The following is a 27173-nucleotide window of genomic DNA, read 5'->3' as shown; positions in this document are numbered from 1 at the left end:
AAGTAGTTACTGGTTGCAAATGGTCCAATCTTTTTTCAGTTACTTATTTAGATATTTTGCACCAAATAATATGGAGACATGCAGAAATACAGGAATTAACAAACTGAGGAAGTATACCAAATTTCTATTCTAGCCCATTGGTGAAACATGTGCAGGAATCACCATATTAATTTAACTATTAAGATACCTATTCACCATGACCCTGAAGTTGCACAGGTTGTGGTGCTACAAGCTTGTGACTAGTCATTTGTAGTGCTTTTCTTTGGTAGTGACAAGGCTCTAATTAAGAAATTCATAAAAGTTGCATGAGGTAGCCTTTTGTATAAAATATATCGAAGATGCAGCCCATCTCTGGAGATGAAAACATATCACTGCTGTGTTCCCACCTAATTCTTATTGGTGTAGACATACAGAATAATCACTTCTTTGGTCTTGGCAAAATTTATAAATACTGCAGGTTTTTGGAGCGTTATGAAGAATCGCATCTCTTATTTTGAGATTGTCTGGAAGCATTCATACTTAATGTAAAAGCAAAGATCAAAGAATGAGACATAAAAGATAAGTAAAGTAGGACAGTAGTGCGAGAAATTAAGAAAAATGGAAAACATAAGTGCAAAAAAAAGCAAATAAATTAAAATTGCATGGGGGAGGGTGAAGCAGCACGATAAGTTATAATGGCAGCAAAATTAGAAACTGGTAAACTGTACTAGCTCGATTCATGTTTTACTATACACCAGTGTCATTTCAGTTTGGAACACACTTGTCTCAGTTGTTCAATCGTTCATTTCAGCACAAATTGAATATCTTTAATGCTGTGAGCTTGCAGAATAAAAACCTTAATATTGCTTCAGTTGTGCTGAGCAGTTTATACTGGTTACACTAAGAAATGATTCAATTGTGCACAAGCTACATTGACTACAGAATGGCATGTGATCATGTATGCTCACCTCATTAGGAATGCTGTAGGATACAGTTCCACTTCAGGATGTAGGCTGCAAAAGTGCTGCATTGCTCAAAATGTCATCCTTTGGATGGAATGTTGCAAAGACCTGTGTGGGTATAAAAAAAAGAGTCAACCTGGTATCCTGGACAGCTTTCACCCAATGCCACACATGGAATTAATTGTCATTTAGTTTGCTTGCTGTTTCTGGTTGCTTGTTGTACACAAATGAGCACCATGTTGGCCGACAAAATGATGAACATGTTTCAAAAATAAATCTGTGCCTATAAACCAATGTAGGGCATCTTTAGGCATATAAGGTGCAATATAAGTGAAAATTCCATCTTTCAGATAAATATTGGAATTAGTTTGGTTAGCTCACATTGTCTCTCTCTTGCCACTCACACTCACTACAAAACCTGTGCACACCCACTGGGTGGAAGGAGACGATATATCTTGGCGGGAGGAGCCACCCGCCCTAGCTAACTAAAGTCAGCTCGTGAACGGAGGTGAGGTGAGAGGAGGGCTGCGAACGTTGGAGCCTGGATAGCAGGCTTCAATGGACCTATAAGGCGAGCGAGAGGGGGGGGGGGGGGGGGGGAGGGATGTATGCTGGGAGATGTTGTTTCAGGGGGAAATGTAGGGGGGTTCTCGGGAGGGGGAGGAAGCGGTTTGAGGTTAACAATGGACATGGACTGGTCATGGGGCAGGGCCCAGTGGTATGATGATGGTGGATGAGAAAGGTCGGGGGGGGGGGGGGGGGGGGTGAGAGACCCCCAGTAAGGATAGTCATGTGGAACGTGAGAGAGCTAGGAGGTCTGGTCAGGGGTGCTTGTGCATCTTTAAAGTTTGAAAGCCGATGTGGCAATGCTGAATGGGGCCATTCCCGACTTGGACACACATGAGCTGATTGGGGGGGGGGGGGGGAAGAGATTGGAACTTGGTGCAGGAGCCAACGTTGGACAGATCACGGCCACGCTCGCTGGTCCCATCGTGGGGGGGGGGGGTGTGAAGGCACTGGCTGGGCTAATGGCGGAAATGGGAGGGGTGGCCCCTTGGAGGTTACTGCACCCACGAGAACGTGAGTACTCATTTTTCTCAGCAGTCCATAAGGTATACTCGCGGATCGACTTTTTTGTGGTGGGAAAGGCTTTGCTGGCTGGGGTCAAGGGGTCAGAATACTCGGCAATTGCAGTGTCAGATCACTCTCCGCGTTGGGTGGATATATGGTACTGGAGAAAGGGGTAGCGCAGAGGCCGGTTTATGGGTGAGGTGTCGAACGCAGTTGTCTGGGAGGCTCTAAAGGCAGGGGTGAGGTAATTTTGTTTAAGGCCAGGGTGGACAAAGAGGAGAGGTTGGAGCGGCAGAGGGTACTAGATGAGATGTTGGAGGTAAATAGGAGTTATGCAGAAGATGGGGACGCAGCGAAGCTGGAAAAGAGGAAGGAACTACAGGCGAGCTTCGACCGACTGTCCACCAGGAAGGCGGTGCGCCAACTGAGACGAGCAAGGGGTGCAGTTTATGAACATGGAGATGAACATGTTAGCAGGTCAGCTCCGGAGTGAGGCAGCGGCAAGGGAAATTCTTCAGGTGAGGGATTGGGCAGGGAAGTTGGTGGTGATTAACAAGGTTTTTGAGGAGTTTTATGAGAGGTTATACAGGTCAGAGCCACCCGGGGGAGACCGTGAGATGCAGGAATTTCCAGATGGGTTGGAGTACCCGAGGCTAGGGGAGGGGCACAGGGCTACATTAGAAGGAGCAATAGTGGAGCAAGTGATAAAGGATGCGATTGGGAGGATGCAGTCGGGGAAGGTGGCAGGGCTGGATGAGTTTCCGGTGGAATATTATAAAAAATTCAAAGATAAGTTGGCACCCCTGATGGTGGGGATGTTTGAAGAGGCGATAAGGAAGGAGGCACTGCCACAAACCTTGGGGCAGGCATCGATTTCACTGTTGCTAAAAAAAGATAAGGATCCGACGGAGTGTGGGTCGTATACCCATATCACTTCTGAATGTGGACGCAAAAGTGTTGGTGAAGGTACTGGTGGGTAAGCTGGAGGAGTGCCTCCCGAAGGTGATAGGTGAGGATCAGACGGGGTTTGTGAAAGGGAGGCAGCTGTTTTCAAACATTAGGAGGGTTTTGAACATCGATATGGCACCGGCGGAAGGGAAGGAAACCGAGGTGATTGTGGCATTGGACGTCGAGAAGGCGTTTGACCGGGTAGAATGGGGGTACTAGATGGCAGTTCCGCAGCGGTTTGGGATTGGACCAAGATTTGTGAACTGGGTAAAGCTACTATATAAGGAGCCGAAGGCGAGTGTCCGCACAAACAATATCAGCTCGAGATACTTTTCTCTCCACCGTGGGACGAAGCACGGATGTCCTATGTCCACCCTGCTATTTGCACTTGCGATTGAGACGCTGGCCATCGCATTAAGAAGTTCGAGAGCATGGAAAGGAATAGTGCCGGGGGGGATAGAGCATAGGGTGTCCTTATATACCGACGACTTGCTGCTGTCTGTGTCGGAACCGAGTGGGTTGATAGGGGGAATATTGGAGTTACTGCGAGTATTTGGGTCGTTCTCTGGTACAAGCTGAACCTGGACAAGAGTGAGTATTTTGTGGTGTCTCGGCCGGGGGTGGGGGCAGGGGTGGGGGAGCTGCCATTCCATAGGGCAGGGACTCACTTTAGGTATCTGGCGGTGCAGGTTTGCCCTGGAGTGGGAGAGGCTTCGCAGGTATGACATCACTAGTTTGGTGGGGAGAGTGAAAGCCGATCTAGCAAGATGGGATGGTCTCCCTCTGTCACTGGCGGGTCCGGTACAGGCGGTTAAAATGAATGTGTTGCTGCGATTTCTGTTTATTTTTCAATGCCTACCGATTTTCCTGCCAAATGCTTTTTTCAGGGCGATTTGAGCGAAGGGTTACCTCGTTCATATGGGGAGGGAAGTTGGCTACTACAGAGGGGAAGGCAGGCAGGGGGTTTGAGTCTCCCAAATCTGATGTACTACTACTACTGGGCGGCGAATGTGGAGAAGGTGCGGAGCTGGGTCAGAGGGGTTGATTCCCAGTGGGTCAGAATGGAGGAGAGTTTGTGCAGGGGGTCGGGACTGAAAGCACTAGCAACAGCGCCGCTCCAGATAGCTCCGGGGAAATACTCAGGGAGTCCGGTAATAATAGCTTCATTGAAAATCTGGAGGCAGTTTCGCCAACACCGGGTTGGGGGCGGGGTCAAGGGAAATGCCAATTCGGGAGAACCACAGATTTGAGCCAGGGAGGTGGGATGGAAGTTTTCGGAAATGGGAAGAGAAGGGGATTAACACGCTAATAGATTTGTTTCTTAGGGGTCGGTTTGGAGGATTGAGGGAGCTGGAAGCGAAGTATGAGCTGGAGCAGGGAGAAATCTTTAGATACATGTATGTTCATGGAAGCAGACATTTAGATACATGGGGGGGGGGGGCTGTGTATATTAAGGATGACTATGGATAATCCCTGATTCCTTTTTGTCACTTGTTTATGTAAATATGCGCAGGCTGATGTTTGGGGGTTGGTGGGAGGATGGGATCGTTGTTATTGTTATAGGGGTTGACATATCTGTTGCTGATTATTGTTTATTGTTGGTAGGTGTAAATTCGGGAGAAAATGTGAAAAAGGAGAATAAAAATATTTATAAAAAAGAACCTGTGCACACCTGACATTTGTAATGAATTAGGTAATTTCTCTCTGTGGCAGTTATAACCTGCTGAGCTCAATTGAGGCATGTATTTATCCTGCATGCTTAACAACATGTCTTAACGATATTCCATTGCCCTCAGCTGAATTAATATTGTTCAAAATTCTCCCGCAATGTAATTTCCTTACGTCCATCTCACAGTGGCATTGTAGTACTGTCACTAGACGAGTAATTTGGGAACCCAGGTTTACATCCCACCACACCAGATGGTGAAATTTGAATTCAATAAAATATCTGGAATTAAAAATCTAATAAAAAATAATAATTATCGTAAAATCCCAGCTGCTTCACTAATGTCCTTTAGGAAGGAAGGTCTGCCATCTTCACACCTGGCCTTCATTTGACTCCAGATCTACAGCAATGTGGTTGACTCTTAAATGTCCCCTGAAATGACCTTGGAAGCCTCTCAGTTAAAGGGCAATTAGAGATTTGCAATAAATGCTCCCAGCCAGCGAGGCCCACATCCCATGAATTAAATGTCCTTTGAAGTTGGTTTCTTAAAACCAACAAAAGTACCCCAATTTCAAGTGGTAAGTGGAAGAGACAGGAGTGCAGTGGTGAGAAAAACAGCAAGTTTTTAAAAAAACAAAATAGTGAGCCTGTGCATTAAGAGTGCTAAAATTAAAAGGCAGGCAGTGCTATTTAGGGAACTTGCCTAATTTACAAACTGTACTAAAACCTACGTCAACCCTCCTGCTTGCCACTTTCGTCTCTTTACCCTCCCGCTCCCTCCCTCCTTGGATGGAGAGAAAGCAGGAAACAGCAAGAGTGTGGAAGAGGGAAGCGATAAGCAGGAGAGTTAGGAGAAGAAAGCTTTGAGCAAAGGAGTTGGGAAAGAGATGTGGAGATTCAGGGAGAGAAGTGGCTTGCAGGAGTTAAATGGAAAGGATTACGGGTTAGCAATTAGGTTCAAGGCAACTAATAAGTTTTGGGTGTAAAATTACTGGACAGGAAATAACCCATCTTGTTTTCTTATGGGGAAGTTATTTTCATTCAACCTCTTTTTTTTTTTTGGAAACACATTAGGAATGCTAAATGAGGGATAGCTGTATATAACTCTGGGTCTTCTCACTCATTACGGTATTTCTTGGTATAATTTGAAAAACTGCTCAAGTTTATATTGTTCCCAACATGAATAGAAAAGCTATATATATATGTGTGTGTGTGTGTGTGTGTATGTATGTGTATATATGATTCTAATAAAAAATCATGTGGGATAACATTTGACGGCGTATACCTGAACCATCCTTAATTGTGTTGCTATATATGGTTGAATATTACTGTAATATCTATTATTTACAGTGACATTATACTTTCATGATTCCTCTTGTTATATGGAGCGGAGAAATTTATCATGCAAATTCTGTTTAACATTTTCACAGAAAGATGCTTGGAAGACCATGAACTGGTTATACAAGTACAATCTACATGGATAATGGGAAATGAAAGCCGATTTTTATTCAGAAAAAACTATGCCAAATATGAATTTTTTAAACATCCAGTGGTAAGTACAGTTTAATATTGTAACTGATATTTAAAATGGCTTTGCCATATTGTTGAATCATTTATGCCTTAACTAGTCTTAATTCTGAAAATGACTATTTTTTCACACACTTGTACGTGATTCCAGTTTTTATAACATTAAAGAATTTTTAAAAATGTAATATTGTGAATTTTGGAGGGAAAAGATGCAAACACAACTCAATTTATTCTTTTATAATTCATTTCTGATTTTAAACCTTCAGACTTTTTTTTGAAAAGTCAGATTTATCTTTTTTAAAAATAGATGTGCAAGTTTGAATCTGCTTAAAACAGGCTTACATTCATTGAGAATGTGCCAGATGTTTGTTCATCATTTGCTTGCTGTAGTCTTCTGAGAATTTAAAAATACCTGAATCGTGAAGTTTTCAAATGTAAACTGTACCACAGCACCTGTCAATTCATTCCATGTGAATGAAGATTGCCGCCGCAGATGGGCTGAGGCAGGAAAGGTGATCAAGGATGATATGGGGGTGGAAATAGGCCATCTTTGTAACCGACCAAATTTAGGGTCAGGAGTTCAATTTAGGATCAAATAGATGTTCCGAAGGTCTGGTTCAGCCTGAACCACCAGGCAGAAAGAAAGATGGAATTGGCGGGAAGGGACCATAATTTGCAGCAGGGATGCAAACAATGGCTTTGAACTTTCCTGTATTTACTTTGTGGAAATATTAGCCCATGGACAATGAGCTTGTTCGAGGAATGGACCATTGAGAAAGAAACTAGCAAGGGCTTCTTGCCTTTTGGTGAGGGTAGGTTTGCCAGGTGGGAGAGGCTTAAGGTGATGAATGTTAGTGGGGATAAAAGAATGCAGTTGTTAACTTTGTATTCCAAGAGAATTTCTGAGTAGTGAAAAGGCAGAATGCAAGGCCAGAGTGTTTGAAGTGGTTTAGCAGATCTTAAGATCAATAGCTAAACAAGTGTGCATAACAAATATTTAAATATGCAACCTTTGGACTTGCGATGAGAAATATGTGTGTGAGAGAAAATCTGGCTTATTGTGGACAAGTGCGCCAATAATGGAGATGTCGATGTAATTGAGCAAATCTGTAACCATTGTACCAAAGTATCATGATGGACAGAGAGCAAAAGGCTAGACAAATAAGTTAGAAAAATGACTTTCAAGTAACTTGGGAATGTGTGTTTTCTGGGATCTATTGTCATGGGAGTGTCCCTTTAAGAAAGGTTTTTGTCTTATCACATGGCTTTGTGATATCATTGTATGGGTGGAGCTGGCCAGTGGTTGTGTGAGCTGTTTTTGGTTTCACTTTCATATTTGACTGCTGTGCACTCAGACAGGAGAAAGAGGCATTTTGTTCCTGTCTTTCTATTTTCATTTTAAATGTCTGTTCCAGTTTTTAAAAAAATGATTCTAGCTACCTTCAGTTTTGGTAACTTAAAAGATATAGTTTGCTTTCCGGAAGGGTTTAAACCTACTGGTGAGACGGGGTCAGAATCTCCGGGAAAGCCAGTCTTATTCAAGTGAGAATGCAGAGTGCTGGGCCACACCCTTTAAAAAGGGTTTTTGGTTTATGGGATTTTGCTTTTGAATTGGAACTGTTAAGGGGGAATTCCTTAAGTGTTATACATAGATTACTGTAGCTGGGGGTTGTCTTTATGTTTGTAATTGATAAAGGTTTTTGCTGTGTGTTTATATAAATGTTAACTAAGTTCTTAGGATAAAGGTTATTTTGATTAGTGTTTAGGAAGACCGTTGAATCATACTTCAAGTGAAGGCTCTTGTGCTCACCTGAGCCAAATTCAACTGAAAGTTTATAGGTCAGGTGAACTTCAAAATACACTTTGGAGTTTCTAAACACTGGCCCATAACAAAATAGAGAAGGATATGGTGTTGGAAGGGGGAACTAAGGCTTGTAAAATAATTACCAGAGATTGCCTTGATGCAGTTGAAAACATGGGAATAGAGAGACCATGTAAGGTGACATGGTCGAAGAGTTGCATGGAATGTAGTGCAGTGAACTCGGGAGAGATGACAAGGTGTCCTAACATGGAGGTTGATATTACAGAGGGTGAGGAACTGTTTAGTGTAGAAGCTAAAGAAGGAAAGCCATGAGAATATCTGAAATACATGACAATGGGCTGAGGTGGGCAGTGCGGAATTGGGATTTTCAAGGACAGGAGAAGGGAAGAAGGGTAAAACAAGTTGAGTTGCTCAAAGGAGGGAAAAAGTGCCTGAGGTTTAGGAGGAGATAGCAGGGTAGAATTGGTGATGAGGCTTAGTTTGGGTAGGGCAGGTGTTGGGCAGCAGATCCACCTGAAGATTTAGGGGCTCCTTTTCACCGATCACTAAAACAGTTCAAAAGCAAAATCTGAAATAAAACAGAAAATGTTAAAAATACTCAGCATCTGTTGGGAGAAACAGTGAAATTTATTCCTGCTGAACTTTATGGTCCCACCAAAGTCAATGGCCGTTTGAATAGCTCGCTGCCTTTTACGCACATGTCACCACCACGACGGAACCATAAAAATTTACCTGTTTTGGGTCACTGACCATGCATGAGAACGCTTTGGAGTGTTTTGAGCAGTTTCTGTTTTAATACTGAAATGTAACTGTCAAGGTACAAAACAAAATCAGAAAAGATAATCTGATAGCCTTTGTAATTAGAGGGCTAGAACATTAAGGGAGATTTGTTGTATCTACACACAACCCTGGTTAGACCTCATTTAAAAAAAATAATATTTCATGACGTGAATGTCGCTGGTTAGAGCAGCATATATTCCCCATCCCTAATTTCTCTTGAAGACCGCCTTGAATTGTGAGAGTCCATATGGTGGAAAGGCACCCACTCTCTGTTAGGGAGAGTGTTCTCAGCTTTTGACCGAGTGACAGTGAAGGAACAACGATATATTTCCAAGTTCACATAGTGTGTAGCTTGGAGGGTAACATGCATGGTGGTGTTCCCAAGAATCTGCTTGCCCTTTGGAATGGTAGCGGTCATGGGTCGAAGGATCCTTGATCAGTTACTGCAATGTATCTTGTAAATGGCTCACATTGCTGCCAGTGTGCATCAGGGATGAAGGGAGTGAATGTTGAAGGTGGTGGAATGGACTACCAATCAAGTGGACTGATGGTGTCAAGCTTCTTGTGTTTTTGGAGCTGTGCTCATTTAGCATGTGGCAAATAATCAACTACACTGCTGACTTGGGCTCTGTAGATAGTGAACAGGCTTTGGGGAGTCAGTTAGTGCTTTACTCTTTGAAGAATTCCCAGCCTCTGACCTGCTCCTGTTGCCGCAGTGTTTATATGGCTGTTCCAGTTCCATTTCTGGTTAATGGTAACCCTCAGGCTGCCGATAGTCAGTGATTCTACGATGCCATTGAATGTCAAGATGAGATGGTGGATTATCTCTTGTTGGAGATCGTCATTGCCTGATACTGTGTTGCGTCTGTGCTGAACATTGTGCAATTATCGGAGAACATGTCACTTCTGACATTGATTGCAGGAAGGTCATTGATGAAGCAACAGAAGATGGATGGGCCAAGGACATTACACTGTGCAACTCCTGTAGTGATGTCCTAGGACTGAGCTGATTGACATCCAACAGCCACAACTATCTTTCTTTGTGTTAGGTATGACATTAAATAGTGGAAAGTTTTTCCATTGATTCCCATTTTGCCAGGGTTCCTTGATGCCACATTCTGTCAAATACTATGTTGATGTCAAGAGCAGTCACACTCACCTCTGGAGAACTGCTCGTTTGTCCATATTTGAAGGCTGTAATGAGGTCAAGAGCTGAGTCTTCTTGGCAGAACTGAAACTGAGCATCAATGAACTTGCTATTGATGAGTAAGAGTCGTTTGATAGTACTGTCCACGATATATTCCATCACTGTTGATAATCGAGAACAGACCGATGGGGCGATAATTTGCTGGGTAGGATTTGTCCTGCTTTTTGTGGAAGGGACGTACTTGAGCAGTTTTCTATATTACTGGGTAGATGCCAGTGTTGTAGTTGTACTGGAGCAGCTTGTCGAGGGGCAAGGCTAGTTCTGGAGCCCATATCTTCAGCACCATTGCAGGAATGTTGTCAGGGCCCATAGCCTTTGCAGTACTAGTGCCTTCAGCTTTCTCTTGATGATATATAGAGTTGATCGGATTGATTGGACTTGCACCTTTGATCCTGGGAACCTCTGGAGGAGGCTGAGATGGATCATCCACTCTGCATTTCTGGCTGAAGATTGTTGTAAATGCTTTTACATTGTTTTTTTGCTGTGATATGCCGGACTTCCTGCATCATTGATGATGGGTATATTTGTGAAGCCGTCGCCTCTTGCAGTGAGTTGCGTAAATATCCACCTTTTGTGACTGGATGTGGTAGCATTGCAGAGTTTCGATCTGAACAGTTGGTTGTAGGATCACTTATCTCTGTCTGTTACTTGCTGCTTATGTTTTTCAGCATGCAAGTAGTCCTGAGTTATAGTTTCACCAGGTTGACGGATCATATTTAGGTGGATAATGCCTGGTGCTGCTCCTGGCATACCCCTCTGTACTCTTCATAAATCTCCTGACTTGATGGTAATGGTAGAGTCTCTGGATTACTAGTCCAGCAACAACACCATTATGCTACGGCCACCTCACAATTTAAGAATGGATGTTCTGTTCCCAACTTACAGCGCTACTCCAATTTTTAATGACTTCATAAAGTAGTAGTTCATACTAAGCTAATTATTTGATTGCACTTTAATGAAGTTCAACGAGGCCTGATGTCTTGGCTACCTGCTTTTAAATTTTTAGTGTTCAGTCCACAGTAATTTCCCAGTAATTCAACTTTTGTTGTGGAGGCTGCTTACAGCTTCCTCTGCTCATTCAATAATTTGTCATATTATTTGTTGATCATTTGAGTCAGGCTCTTTAAGACCTTTCTGTTGCCGCATTTCCTTTTTAACCTTTTAGCTGTGAATTTATTTGTAGAAATACATGGGGTGGCACAGTGGTTAACACTGCTGCCTCACTGCATGGGGACCCGGGTTCAGTTTGGTCTTGGGTTACTGTCTGTCTGTGTGGAGTTTGCACATTTTTCCTGTGCCTGCATCGTTTTCTCCGGGTGCTCCGGTTTCCTCCACAGTCCAAAGATGTGCAGGTTAGATGGAATGTCCCCTTAAGTGTTCGAAAGATGTTTTGGTTTGGTTCAGAGGTTACTGGTATAGGGTGGGGGAGCGGGCTTGGATTGGGTGCTCTTGAGAGGGTCAGTGCAGAGTCGACAAGCTGAATGGCTTCATGCATCGCAGGGATTCTGACTTTTTTTCAATGCTCCATGCTATTTTTACCTGTACTTGAGCCGTTCCTAACCTTTTCCACCTCTATTTTATTCATCCAGTCCACCAAGCTACTGATAGCTTCATACATTGAGAGCTGCCAATTTTGTCCCTCCTTGAGCCAGGTTTCCATTAAAGCAATGACATCTTGCTGCCATGTGTCAACCATGCCCTTAACTCATCTACCTTGTTTGTAATACACCTTGCATTGAAGTACAAACAGTTTAACCCTATAATTTTCCCTTGCTGGACACTTTTTAACTTTGCTTCTCCTGCAATTCCAAGTATATCTCTACACCACTAGCTAATGTTCTACCTCCATTTTCCTGATCTAAATCTGACTGATTTGATTCTTCTGGGATCCCATCCCCCTGCCACATTAGTTTAAATACTCCCCAACAGAACTAGCAAAAGCCCCTGCAAGGACGTTGATCCCAGCTCTGTCTGGGTGCAAGTCGTTCGGTTTTGTACAGGCCCCACCTTCCCCAGAACCGGTCCCAATCCCTCAAGAATCTTTATCCCTCCCAGCCACACCATCTCTCCAGCCAGGTGTTCATTTAGTCCAGCCTCTTGTTCCTGCTCTTGCTGGTGCATGGAACTGGGAGTAATCCTGAGATTACTACATTTGAGGATCTGCATTTTAGTTTATTTCCTAACTTCCTGTACTCAGCATGCAGGTCTTCTCACTTAATGATACCAATGTGTATCACAATCACTGGCTGTTCACCTTCCATCCCCAGAATGCCCTGCAGCCACTCCATGACATCCTGAGCCCTGGCACCAGGGAAGCAACATACCATCCTTGATTCACGTTTTGCAGCCACAGAAGCATCTGTCTGTACCCCTAAGTATTGAATTGGCTATTATTTCAGCCTTGCCACTCTTTTTCCTCCCGCCTGTCTGAGCAGCAGAACCACCCACGGTCCTGTGAACTTGGCTGCTGCTTTCCCCTGAGAGGCCATCCCCTGCGAAGTATCCAAAGCGATATATCTGCTTGAGAGACGGATGACCACAGGGGGTTCTTGCACTACCTTCCTGAGTCTTAGATTGTTTCATCACCCATTCCCTTTCTGCCTGTACAGCCCTCGCCTGTGATGTGACCACCTTGCTAAAAGTGCTATCCATGACTTCCTCAGCACAGTAGATGTTCCACAGTGAGTCCACCCGCAGCTTCAGCTCCAAATTCCGGTTAGATATAAGCAGCATTTAAACATACCTGCACACTTTTTTTTTTGTTTTCTGAGTTACAAAGCCAGGGCTCAGAGTGTGGTCAGGGGCGAGCCCCTAATCCAGCTCCTTGCCTGCTCCAAAAACCAATTCAAATTCAAATTGAATCCAATTCATGGTCCCCACAAGAGAGACATACCGAATCTGAGCCAAAAGGCTACTGCACTTGATCTTATCCAAAAGGCCAAGAAACACACCTGCACACGTGGTCAGCAGGGACGTTTCCCTCATTCCCCACGTTGTGCACGAGGAGCATATCACGAGTCTGAGGTCTCCTGTCAGATGCCCCTCTTGATTAAGCTAGTTACCCCTTTTTTTTAAATGTTAACAAGGCGCCTTTTTTCTTATTATAATTATTTTACAGTACTATTCTATACTCCGTTTTATTTTTGTTCAGTCCCGACCTTAATATTAAGAAATGAACGACTTTAAAAGATTGAAAATACTCACTGGGACTTACCAATCATCTGCTTTGGTTGGTCCCACATCACTTTCTGAATTGGAGCTTGTATTTATCCTTCTCTCGGATACAGGCTGTCTCTCGCACTCCAGCTACTCTCCACTCTCAAAGGAATCACAACAAATCTTATACTCTTCTCCCACTCTTTATTATCTCTAGTTCCTCTCACGGTCCCTGTAATCTCTCAGCTGCTCTCACGCTCTTTGTGATCACCCGGCTCATCTCTGGCTCTTTTTAAACTCCCGGCTCCTCTTGCACTATTCTCAGCCTTTTGGCTGAGATCAAGCATCTGATCAAGCACAAGTGAGATACGCTGCCTTTTTTTGTCAGCTTGGATCTTGTATGTTTGTCTTGTGGACACCATGAATTGCCTTCAATTTGAATTTGTTTTTGGAGCAGGCAATGAGATAGATTAAGGGTTTGCTCCGTCCACTCTGCGCATTGGCCTTGTAACTTTAAGGATGGGATAAAAATTAAACCTCCGGGCTCCTATCGGGCTCTTGTTAAACTCCCGGCTCCTCTCGGGCTCTTGTTAAACTCACGGCTCCTATCGGGCTCTTGTTAAACTCCCGGCTCCTCTCGGGCTCTTGTTAAACTCACGGCTCCTCTCGGGCTCTTGTTAAACTCACGGCTCCTCTCGGGCTCTTGTTAAACTCACGGCTCCTCTCGGGCTCTTGTTAAACTCACGGCTCCTCTCGGGCTCTTGTTAAACTCACGGCTCCTCTCGGGCTCTTGTTAAACTAACGGCTCCTCTCGGGCTCTTGTTAAACTCACGGCACCTCTCGGGCTCTTGTTAAACTCACGGCTCCTCTCGGGTTCTTGTTAAACTCACGGCTCCTCTTGGGCTCTTGTTAAACTCCCGGCTCCTCTCGGGCTCTTGTTATCTGATGACTCTTGCGCTTCTCTTTACAGCAACTTTATTTGAATGCTGCTTAGACAGTGGAAGTTAAGGTTTTGATTTGGAAGAGATGTTTCAAGTTATTAATAGATGAACAAAATAGAAATGGGCTGTTTACAGTATTTGACGGGTGTTGAATGAGGTATGTAGATACATCCCAAATCGAGGTATAAATTGTCCCAGGATACAAGACAATTAAATTTTCATTCGTGTCAAAATGGATGTTTTGATCTATTATCAGTGTCTTAAGTCGACCCTCATCCCATGTATTTTAGCTAATAAATGCATGTTCATGATTATACTTGCCTTCTAAGTCGGCACATGAGATCAACCGGGCAAATCGGGTCACGTTACAGAAAAAGGTGCACAGATTTGCCGATACAGAGAAACCGCGCATGGTGACCAAACAACAGAAACAGGTTCTCCTGCATAAAGAATGAAGTACAAAGCTGGTTACAAGCTAAAAGTCATAACATTTGCTAATTCATCACAAAATTGTGCTGTGGCAAGGGAATTCGGTGTTTGTGAAAAACTGGTACTAGAATGGAAGAGGAAGAAGCCATCTTCAAGAAGATGCTCAAGACAAAATGTACCATGATAACAGGGACCAGCCACTGGCCTGATCTTGAGAAGCATATATCAGAATAGGTCCTGGAAAATTGTCACAATGGTTGAATTGTCACCACCAATTCAATACGTGTATACAAATTTTAGTAGACCAAGCAAACCCCCAAATCCAGCAAAATTTTCAGAGAAACAATTGGCGTAGCTGTTTATGGAACAAAAATGTCTTGTGTTGTGACAAAAGACCAAGGTCGCTCCTAGCATGTGATTAAATGTTGCAAAAATTACCATTGCATTCATCATCAGACAGTGGCAAAAACACCAAGTACCCATTATGTCATATCGGCAACATGGTTAAAATGACCGTGAATTTCATTGTGAACTTAAGTCAAATGTCAAATTTTTTAAAAATGCAGAATATTAAATTTAGTGAATGGGGAGGAGGATGATTTGTTATTGCGGGTTCATTATGAAACCGAGTGCTACATCAGGTCCAGAGTGGGATTATTGCGATGATGCTTCAGCCAATGACTCGGGGTGAATTGATAAACGTGTTTGGGAGGAAATAAAGTGAGGGTAGTAGTTATCATTAAGGGGAAAAATTTGCAGTGCCAGAAAGAAAATTGTCCTTGAAGGGTCAAGAACAAAATCTATTTGGTTGGATTTGAGCAACACTAAAGGAGCTATTCAGCTATTCGCTGTATTTTCGAACACACCAAATATTGAAAAGGAGGTAAATGGGCAGATTTGCAAGGAAGTAACTGAGATCTGGAGTTGTGAAAATGGAAGTCATTAACTTCCCAAATGTTAAATGTTCCAGTGATTTTATTCAGGGAAAAGAAGGGGAGGAATTTCTGAGGTTTGATCTGGAGAAAATTCTTGACCAGTATGTCCCCTGCCTACTGAGAAGTTAAGCATTTCTGGATCTAGTTCTGGGAATGAAGTGGGTCAAGTGGAGAATGTCACAGTCAGGGTGCATCTCTGGAATAGCGATCATAGTGGCATAAGGTTTAGGTTAGTTATGGAGCAGGCCAAGGGACAATGTAGAATAAAAGCATTTAGCTTGAGAACACCTAGGCCACGATTCTCTGCTCCCCACGCCGGTGGGAGAATCACGGGAGGGCCGGGCGAATCACGCCACACCGCCCTGGCACCCCCCGCGATTCTCCAACCCCCCCTTCCCCACCCCCTAAAATGCGCGACACGCCGATCTGAGAATCGCCGCTCGCCATTTTTCCCGGCGATTCTCCGGCCCGCATGGGCCGAGCGGCCTGACGACCCCGACTGGTTCACGCCGGCCGCAACCACACCTGGTCGCTGCCGGCCTGAACATCGCGCGACAGGTAAGTGTTGGGCCTGTGGGGGGGCGGAGAGAGGATCGAGCACCACGGGCGTGCTCGTGAGGTGACTGGCCCGCGATCGGTGCCTACCGATCGTCAGGCCAGCGTCTATAAGAGACGCACTCTTTTCCCTCCGCCGCCCCGCAAGATTAAGCCGCCATGTCTTGCGGGGCAGCGGAGGGGAAGACGGCAACCGCGCATGTGCGGGTTGGAGCCAGCCAACCTGCGCATGCGAGGCTGACGTCACTTAGGCACCGCCGGCGGCGTCATTCTCGGTGCGCCGCTTTGACGCAAGCGTTGAGGCCCGCGCCCGAGATTCGCGCAACGCCGCTCCTAGCCCCCCGGGAGGGGGGGGGGGGGGGGGGAGAATAGGGGGCAAGGAGCGGCCTCCGACGCCGGAGTGAAACACTCTGGGTTTCACTCCACCATTGGCACTCAGTCTCCCTTTGGGAGAATCGCGCCCCTAATTTCGCAGAAACCACTGAATTGTGTAGAGATCTTTTCCAGGTAAATTCAAATCAAAGACTGAAATGTCAGAAATGTAATGGGCAGTTGGCAACCTTTAAAAAGATGATTGGGTACAGTACTGGAAAATTTCCAAAAGAGGAAAAGGAATGGGAACCAAAACTTGTGCTCCATGAATAATGAAGTTAGAGTGGAATAAAGCTTTTTTATAAAATACAGCTTAATATTACAATGGCGAGGTGGGCTAAATATAAAAAGTACAGTGGGGAACTTGAAAAAGCAAATGAGAAACTAAGAGACAGTACAAGAACAGAATTGAAACTAAAATCCAAAAACCTTTTCTGGTGACCATATTTCTATTAACAGGAAAACCACAGAACTGTTTTGATATCTTTTTGATTACTGCCCCAACAGACATTTTTGCACCATCTATCCTTCACCCATGAATTATCAATGCTGCTAGGTGTAGTTGCAACTGTGTGTGTAATTTAAGAATATTGATTTGGGTGGTGTTTTCTAACTCTGCTCCCTGCAATTCCCCCTGCGAGATGGTCACCTGTCTTAATCAGCCACTTGTCTTATGTGTAACCCTCTTGTGAATCATCGTTGGACTCTTGTTTCCCTTTTAATTACTGTTCTTTTGGCTGATATTGTTCCTGCACCTGGGTATTGCTGGGGCCTACACCTTTACTTTATAAAAAACAGTAGCAGGATGTGCTCTGAAATCAGCATGACCCATTTTTACAGGCTTGGCCAGCAGCCAATTAGCTGTCCTAGAATTCTAGGACAAACCCCTGTTGTCAATTGTGATTGGCGGAACCCGTCAGAAGTTTCAAGAAAAACGGGCAGTTTTGTTTTTTGGGACAGAGCTGAAGAAGATTTTCCGTTTTTTCTCCCTGAAGGGGCTAGATCTCTCCAGAAACCCAATTGGAAGCTCTGTTTTCTCCCCCACTAAGATGGTAGACATTCTCTGAGAGACTCTCCAAGTTTTTGGTTAGATCAAGAAGCTGGGAGTACAAGCCCTGATCTCTCTGATCTGATGGGCCTCTGTCTGAGCAGGCAGGTTTAAAACGCTCTCTCCTTGCAGCCAGGTCTGTGAAAGTTTCACTTCTGATTAAACGGTTGGGGAGCTGAACCTGATTTATCTGAACTGATGACCTGTGTTTAAAGACCGTTCTCTCTGCTATCAGTTCAGCCTGCGGGAGGTTACAATCCAGTGCCACCTGCCAGAGGGACCATTTAAAACCCTCATATTGAAAAGTTTAGACTGAACTGAGGCTGATAGTCCATCTGATGGACGGCAGTAAGAATTGCATAGACCTGAGGGGAATCATCTGTGAAGGTCCAAGTCAGTGGAAGAGCAGGTGATTCCAGAGAGAATTCTATAGCCTGCATGTTCCATTTGAAGACAAACGTTAAAAGATCCAAACAAACCGATGAGCGTTGAACAACTTGCATTCTGAAGAGATCACCACCTACAAAGACCTCAACTTCAGCAGCGAAGATCCTCGAATCATGGCATCTGTACAGTGCAGAAGGAAGCCATTCAGCCCATCAAGTTTGCACCGGCCCTTAGAAAGAGCACCCTACTTAAGCCCATGTCTCCACTCTATCCTCATAACCCAGTAACCCCAGATAACCTTTTGGACAATAAGGGGCAATTTATCATTACCAATCCACCTAACCACATCTTTGGACTGTGGGAGGAAACTCACGAAGACACGGGGAGAAAGTGCAAACTCCACACAGACAGTCACACGAGGCCAGAATTAAACCCGGGTCCCTGGAGCCGTGAGGGAGCAGTGCTAACCACTGTGCCACCATCATACGCCGAATATCTCGCACCCAGTTTAACCCCCATTATTTTGATCTGTTCTCTTCACCACTGTGTACCTGTCATGTGAGTATGTAGGTGGAGGGTGGGATGGTGTTTGGGGGAATAGTCAGACTCGTAGACCATCTTTCCAATATTTCCATTCTCTTCTCATACATTATTATAAATAAACAGTATTTTTAAATGTTTTACTTACAAACCTGTTGTCTGTAACTCAGTGGAGCAGCCAAGGGCCAAAGATCTCTGCAAAATACACAAATTATTGATTAATTCACTTATGTTAGGATACTGGGGCCGTGGGGCTGGAATTGACTGCGCACTTGCCCAGGGTGTCGTAACATATGTCTGGCAATGAGTATGTTGATATGAATTGTGAGCATCTTTGGGGGCTGAATTCATGGTCTTTTAGTTGGGAGGCAACCACCTCTTCTGCTGAATTAAATTGTTCAAAGTTTGTTGGGTTCTTTTGTTAATTAACCAATAGTGAGGAGTTTTGTATGACTTTTAATGGGACATGTTTATTGACCAACATTTGAAAAGTATTATTTGTTCGGACAGAGCTTCTTTCCAGAACAAATGGTAGCTTGTTGCCAGGAGTTAAATGGAAGTAGCGCACATTCGCAAGTCTTGCAGGTAAGAGGATTATATTTTAGGGTATGTTGCACAAAATTTTTACTGAGCATGGAATTGTGTATGTTTTTAATTGGTAATCAAGGCAAAGTATATAGTAAGGTTAGAAGAATTTGAGGTAAATCAGGAGACAGTGACTAGACAGAAGCGTTGGGATTCAAAAGCCTGAAGAATCTAGGAGGAAATGCAAGATCAGAATGGTAAGGATTGTGTAGTTTTAAGGCTGTGTGGAACAATGGGATGCAGTGGGAGTTTGTGCAAAGATTTGGCAATTTTAAGGGGGTTAAAATGTAGATTAAGTTTAGTTAATTAGAAAGACTGCAACAAACGTCAGACAAGTGCCATCCATAGTCTCCATAAAATGGGATAAACAGAAGAATGAGAGGTAGCGGCTAAAGGGACTGTAATTCAGAAAAAAGTATTATGTCCATAACTAACAGTAGTATGTCTATTTAGTCTGTTGGATATAGATATATAAAAACACGATTCTTTTAAAAAACATTATTTGATGTGATGTGGGTATCACTGGCAAGGTTGGCATTTGTAGCCCATTCCTAATTGCCCATGAACTGAGTGGCTCACAAAAAACAATTTCCGAGGGCAGTTGAGAATCAACCACATTGCAAGACCTGGAAAGGATGGCAGATTGGTTTCCTTAAAGGGCAGTGGACCAGACGGGTTTTTACAAAAATCAATGCTATTGTCATCTTCACCATTACAGAGACTTAACTTTATGTTCCAAATAAATAATAATAAATGAATTTAAATTCTACCAACTGGAACCTGCCCCCCAGAGTGTTCGCCTGGGCCTCTGGATTACTAATCTAGTGACATTACCACTCCACACAGTGGAGTAAATCGTTTACTCTACTGAGCCTGCTTGTGCTGTCATGATAGCTCTTTTGCTTTTTTAACTCCCAGTTCCTATTCTTTATTGATGTGCCTTAATATTACATAAAGATGGGGCAGCACAACAGCACAGTGGGTTGCTTCACAGATCCAGGGTCCCAGGTTCGATTCCTGACTTGGGACACTGTCTGTGCGGAGTCTGCACGTTCACTCCGTGTATGCGTGGGCTTCCTCCGAGCACTCCAGTTTCCTCCCACAAGTCCCGAAAGATGTGCTATAAGGTAATTTGGACATTCTGATTCTCTCTCTGTACTTGAACAGGCGCTGGAATGTGGCGACTCGGGACTTTCCACAGTAAATTCATTGCAGTGTTAATGTAAGCCTACTTGTGACAATAAAGATTACTTTACTTTAGATGTTTACAGCACACTTTGGCACAAAGGCGATATACCAAATGACTTTGTGTGCTCTTTGGTAAAATGAAAAATGTTTATGTGCTGACCATTTGCTTGAATAATCTGAAATGCATTCTACTGCCTTCACTTGAATTTATCCTACTTAATTGGCTGCTTCAAATGTCCTCACTTAATGCTTTGGTGACAAAGCAATCCATGCTGTAACAACTTTATACAAAGAAATATCTAGTAATATTTCTCCTCAATCTTTTCGTCATTGACTCCCAAACCTGAAGAATTTGTCGTTTTGCCAAATCAAAATTCTCCATACTTCAGAAACGTTCTATGGACCAGTTAAATTAATCCCAATACTTCAAGTCTCTGCTCATAGCTGCAGGTTATTATTCCATTGGCTAGAGTGTATGTCCTTAGGATAATGGATCGGCCATTTATGAGTGAGATGAGAAATATTTTCACTGTGTGTTGAGGATCTTTGGAATTATCTTCCCCAGAGTGCTGTGAATGCTCAGTTGACGCATATGTTCACGACCGAGATCCATTCAGTCATGATGATATGGAATGTTGGGGCAAACTGCAGGGGCCATGTGACTACTCATCCTTTATTTTATTCTTATCATTCGTAGTTTTAACCCGCAGAATCTACATGCTACATGGTTTAACATCCTTTCTGAAGGGAAATCCAAAAAATGGACTTCAGACTGCTGAATGTGTACCTTACTAATAGTGGGTGAAGGCGAGGAGCATTGGAAATGTTGAGAGTAATAGAAATAATGGGCTGGATTCTACGTTGGGGAGACTATGTTCTCCCGCCAGAGCTGAATTGCAACCAGCTTATGATTCCCCTAGGATCACAAAGCGACAAGCAATTCAGTGTTCCACAAGTGATTTGTGCCCAAGTGGTTCTTGGCCACAGGGACGGGAGAATCACATAAGTCCGGAGCATAGGGCACCGGACCTACTAAATGGATGCAAATTGGTTGTTAAGACCCATTTACAAGTTTTGACATGCTTCCACAGGCATGTGGCATGGATCTCGTTCCCGTTATCAATGGGGGTCGGAGCTTTGTGATCAGGTCGGCGTGCAACGACGGTCCGATTTTGGCCTGCCACCTGATTCTTCATCCCATCGGGGAACGCGATCCGGTCGTTAGGGACAGAGAATTCCGCCCAATGTGTTTGAGAAGCGAAGTCGGAATGAAGTTGCAGAGAAATGATTCGGCAAAGCCACAGTAATTCTGAGACATGAATGTGATTTTAAAGTGGAGACTTTAGGACATCAGGTGCCAGTATAGGTCAGCAAGCACAATGGTAATAGGTTACTTGAGCTGAAATTTAAGGCAGATGGAGAATCAAGGTTGATTGAGAGGCAGGCTTTAAGATGGTGAAACTATGGGTGCGATTTTACCACCATCTTTAGTTCCCCACTACAGAAAAGATACCTCAATGCAGAAAACAATTCTAAGTGTGGGATTTTCCAATGAGAAACACCACAAGTTCTAAAACAATGAATAATTCTGGTCTGGATTGCGCCCAAACACCCGCCGGCAATCGCCACTTTGTCATTTTCGTTGAGAATCGTGCCCTATGGATCATGTGCTCAGATTTGGGTCAAATTCACTGCTGAGGTTGTGAATAGTTCAAATCCACTGGAAGCCATGGATCTGTGTCCAGCTTCTCCTTCACGGTGACAGAATTGTCAGCTAGTCTGATCACATTGGTGGAGTGAAAATCAGAGCTTATGTTTCAGGTCAATGACCTTCCAAGAACTTTCTATTCCAGTCCCAAAGATCTGTGACTCTTGAGTGCTTCTGAACCTTGGAGCTTGCGTCAAGTTACAATTGGACAATAAAATCCATCCCAGTACTGTGGCTAGTTCTCCCAGATGCTCAAGGCTCCCTTCCTCTTCACAAATAGTTCAGTTTTCCTTGTGTAACAATCTTGTTATTTAAAAAACTTCTGATTAACTTTGGACAAAAAAAACTTCTGATTTACTGTGGACAATAATGAGAGATCGTCTGGTTTACTAAATCTTGCACGTGGTGTGCATTTGCTTTCCACAAACACTTAGAATCCATAGAATCCCTACACTGCAGAAGGAGACCATTCGCCCAACCGAGCTGCACTAACCTTCTGAAGCAGCAGCTTACTTAGGCCTAGCCCCACACCCTATCCCTGTAACCTCACCTAACCTGCACATCTTTGGACACACAGGGGCATTTAACATGGCCAATCCACCTAACCTTATGCAACCACTCTTGAATAAAAGTATGTTTGATCTTTACTTTTAAACAATAATACTAGTATAAATTTTGTTGCAGAACTTTCTGAACTCCAGCAGTAGCCCAGAAATTCAAGGATCCTTGCATGTAAGGGAAGTGGGAAGAAAATCTTGGAAGAAACTGTCTGTGTTTTTGCGAAGATCAGGCCTTTACTTTTCCTCAAAAGGAACTTCCAAGGTAAGTAACAGTTTGGAATGTTTAAATCTATAAAAGGACAGTTTTGGAGTTGGAGGTTGCTCATGAATTTTCTCCCTCTGATAAAGTCCAGAGCTCATGTTAAAGGACAGCACCAATGTTGAAATGAATCCGACAGTGAATACAAGAGCCACCACAGACTTGAGTGGACAGAATGGCATCCTTCTGTGCTCTATTATTCAGTGGTTTCATGACATCCAATAAGAGACAGCCTGAAAATTGGCAGATGATTCAATGGCTAAGTAGACCACATAGTATAATGCTGGAAGAAAAACAGAAAATGCGGGATAATCTCAGCAGGTCTGATAGCATCTGTGGAGAGAGAACATAGTTAACTCAGTCAAAGCTGAGTCATCCAGACTCAAAGTTAGCCCTGTTCTCTCTCCACAGATGCAATCAGGCCTGTTGAGATTATCCAGTATTTTCTGTTTTTGTTTCAGATTCCGGGATCCGCAGTAATTTGCTTTTATCTCAGGGTATAAAGCTGGATTGTACTGACCAATATGGTTACGTCTGCAATCATGCATCTCCGATATATCTGCACTTTTCTTCAGTGGTACTGGGTTATATGATCAGTGGAAACCTTTGGAGCATGCTTGGCATAGACCAGTGCTACTTGTTTCACTGGCCTGCATGTGGACTCCACATCATTGACCTTCTTTGACTTTGTTTGGAGAAATTAATTTTATCAGAGAGTATGCTATTAAAACTGGAATTTGGTGTGCATTAAGCTATGGCTTGCGTTACTCATAACATTTATGTGTCTACAGTGGATTTCCTGCTTGTTTTCTCACTGGTTGTCCGAACTATTTTGCCATGTGTTTAGAAGATACCAATAATATCCTCGGCCATGAAACAAGAAATTTTTAACATGTCTGTCACACTTTATTACGTCCTCAGAAGGTTCCAATGTATGTTTTCTTGACAAGATAGTCACTGCTATTATAGAGGCAAGTGGGTGCACACTATCTATAAACAACACAGATCAGGACCATATTCAGGAGAGGGATTAGATAGGAGGAGGGTAAGGTTTGAAAGTCGGACACTTGCGTTTTTGGAAATGAGAATTACCTTATATATTTTTAGAAGTGCAATGTCTGTCGTGTTAGGGCGACTTGGGGGGGGGGGGGGGGGGGGGGGGGTCAGGTCCTGGGGGCCATCGGGGGTGGGGTTGAGAATTGCATATGGATAGGGGGGGTCAGGTGTGGTCTTTAAAATAGTTACACTGAAGTTAGAAGCACTTTTTTTTGCCAGTAACTATTAGTGTAACACTGACATAGCCTGGGTCTCAGCATTCTCCTCCACAACATTATCTTTTTCCTGAGTGAATACTGACGAAAAGTATTCATTTAGTATCTTGCTTATCTCCTCAGCCTCCACACACAACTTCCCACCACTGTCCTTGACTAGCCCTACTCTTACCCTAGTCATTCTTTTATTCCTGACATACCTATAGAAAGCTTTTGGGTTTTCCTTGATCCTACCTGCCAAAGACTTCTCATGTCCCCTCCTTGCTCGTCTTAGCTCTCTCTTTAGATCCTTCCTCGCTTCCTTGTAACTATCAAGCGCCCCAACTGAAACTTCATGCCTCATCTTCACATAGGCCTCCTTCTTCCTCTTAACAAGAGATTCCACTTCTTTGGTAAACTATGGTTTCCTCGCTCGACCCCTTCCTCCCTGCCTGACTGGTACATACTTATCAAGAACATGCAATAGCTGTTCCTTGAACAAGCTCCACATATCCAGTGTGCCCAACCCTTGCAGCCTACTTCTCCAACCTACACATCCTAAGTCATGTCTAATGGCATCATAATTGCCCTTCCCCCAGCTATAACTCTTGCCCTGCGGGGTATACTTATCCCTTTCCATCACTAACGTAAAGGTCACCGAATTGTGGTCACTGTTTCCAAAGTGCTCACCTACCTCCAGATCTAACACCTGGCCTGGTTCATTACCCAAAATCAAATCCAATGTGGCCTCGCTTCTTGTTGGCCTGTCAACATATTGTGTCAGGAAACCCTCCTGCACACATTGTACAAAGAACGACCCATCTAATGTACTCGAACTATATCTTTTCCAGTCAATATTTGGAAAGTTAAAGTCTCCCATAACAACTACCCTGTTACTTTCGCTCTTTTCCAGAATCATCTTCGCCATCCTTTCCTCTACATCCCTAGAACTATTAGGTGGCCTATAGAAAACTCCCAACAGGGTGACCTCTCCTTTCCTGTTTCTAACCTCAGCCCATACTACCTCGGAAGAAGAGTCCCCATCTAGCATCCTTTCCGCCACCGTAATACTGTCCTTGACTAGCAGCGCCACACCTCCCCCTCTTTTGCCCCCTTCTCTGAGCTTACTAAAACACCTAAACCCCGGAACCTGCAACAACCATTCCTGTCCCTGCTCTATCCATGTCTCTGAAATGGCCACAACATCGAAGTCCCAGGTACCAACCCATGCTGCCAGTTCCCCTACCTTATTTCGTATACTCCTGGCATTGAAGTAGACACACTTCAAACCACCTACCTGAACACTGGCACCCTCCTGCGAAGTCAAATCTGTGCTCCTGACCTCTATACTCTCAATCCCCCGTACCCCAAAACTACAATCCAGGTTCCCAGCCCCTGCTGAATTAATTTAAACCCCCCCAAAGAGCACTAACAAATCTCCCCCCAGGATATTGGTGCCCCTCAGGTTCAGATGTAGACCATCCTGTCTATAGAGGTCCCACCTTCCCCAGAAAGAGCCCCAGTTATCCAGAAATCTGAATCCCTCCCGCCTGCACCATCCCTGTAGCCACGTGTTTAATTGCTCTCTCTCCCTATTCCTCATCTCACTATCACGTGGCACGGGCAACAACCCAGAGATAACAACTCTGTTTTTTCTTGCTCTGAGCTTCCATCCTAGCTCCATAAAGGTCTGCCTGACATCCTTGTCCCCTTTCCTACCTATGTCGTTAGTGCCAATGTGGACTACGACTTGGGGCTGCTCCCCCTCCCCCTTAAGGACCCGGAAAACACGATCCGAGACATCACGTACCCTTGCATCTGGGAGGCAACATACCAAACGTGAGTCTCTCTCGCTCCCACAAAATCTCCTATCTGTGCCCCTGACTATTGAGTCCCCGATTACTAATGTTCTACTCCTTTCCCCCTTCCCTTCTGAGCAACAGGGACAGACTCCGTGCCAGAGGTCCGTACCCTATGGCTTACCCCTGGTAAGTCGTCCCCCCCACAAATATCCAAAACGGTATACTTGTTACTCAGGGGAACGACCGCAGGGGGTCCCTGCACTGACTGCTTCTTCCCGGTCCCTCTTACAGTTACCCATCTATCTCCAGTCTTTGGTGTAACTACTTCCCTGAAGCTCCTATCTATGACCTCCTCTGCCTCCCGAATGATCCGAAGTTCATCCAGCTCAAGCTCCAGGTCCCTAACACGGTTTTTGAGGAGCTGGAGTTGGGTGCACTTCCCACAGATGAAATCAGCAGGGACACTGACGGTGTCCCTCACCTCAAACATTCTGCAGGAGGAGCATTGTACTGCCTTCCCTGACATCACCTCTAGATTAAAAAAAACAAGAAAAATAAAAATAAAGGAAGAGCTTACCTGATATTCCCTCAAACCCTGCTCCCGCTGAAAGGTAAGCAAATTTAAAGGCACTCACTCACCTTCACGACAGACCCCTGCTCCCGCTTCCCAATGACCGTGGGGTTTTTTTTTTTGGTTAGAGGAGGAGGTAGGGTGGGAAACACTGACTAAGTGTTTCGGGTTTAACTGTCACTTGACAACAGCCCCTCCACAAACCACCTTCAAATTAGGCTGACCGCACTGCACGTATGCAAATTTCCCCAGAACAGCTGATCAGTAGCTCTGCTCTGCTGCCCTCTGCTGGATGGTTACCAATGCAGTACATTGCCCAGGGAAGTTGATGCTTCTGGATAATTGCCACATAAACCTTTTAACTAGGAGCTTCTGGGAGGGATTCTCCAGTGCATCTTTGGGTACCTCCTAAATCCATGCTGGGGGACCAGGAAGCTACGGGCCACTGCCTTTTCCCATGACGAGAATTAAACTAAATTTCAGAAATTTTGCAGTTTCCTCCCGCATGACCTCCGTTTAGTACCACTGGCAATGCAAAGTGTATTCTTCAAAATAGGATGCAAACATTTTTTGTACTTGTAGAATCTAGTTCTAAGGTGTGATCACATTATGAGATACCATGTTGATTCCTAATGGATCTAATATTTTAATCATTTAAATATCTTCATTGTACAACTTGAAAGATTTTACTTGCTGTAATCTTATAACCACTTCAGTGGAAATTGAATGCACAATGTTGAAAGCTGCTGATTTTGTTGCACAATCACAAAGTTTAAATGTGTGCTTTGTTAGCCCTTTTTTGAGCAAAGGCTGTGGACCCTGACAACATCTTGGCTGTCGTACTGAAGACGCCTGCTCCAGAACTAGCTATGCCCCAGCTGTTCCAGTATATCTACAGTACTGACAGCTACCTAACAATGTAGAA

The 27173-nt window shown here is 44.1% G+C and overlaps 1 protein-coding gene across 3 annotated transcripts in view; it reads left to right on the top strand.

Moving 5' to 3' along the window:
- The window catches only part of LOC119966291 (growth factor receptor-bound protein 10-like), a 200718-nt gene that overhangs the window by 125524 nt on the left and 48021 nt on the right, over window positions 1–27173 (top strand). For 2 of the 3 annotated variants that reach the window (XM_038797748.1, XM_038797749.1), the window contains 3 exons: window positions 6057–6178; window positions 18836–18910; window positions 22491–22628. In XM_038797748.1, the coding sequence (XP_038653676.1) occupies window positions 6057–6178; window positions 18836–18910; window positions 22491–22628 (335 nt within the window). The remainder of the gene's footprint in view (window positions 1–6056; window positions 6179–18835; window positions 18911–22490; window positions 22629–27173) is intronic. The other variant, XM_038797747.1, reaches the window with a different exon arrangement.

This window comes from Scyliorhinus canicula, chromosome 5 (genome assembly GCF_902713615.1).
Source record: "Scyliorhinus canicula chromosome 5, sScyCan1.1, whole genome shotgun sequence".
Classification (NCBI taxonomy): Eukaryota; Metazoa; Chordata; class Chondrichthyes; order Carcharhiniformes; family Scyliorhinidae; genus Scyliorhinus; species Scyliorhinus canicula.
Note: the sequence above shows the minus strand (reverse complement) of the source record. Positions and strands in the feature narration are given on the sequence as shown.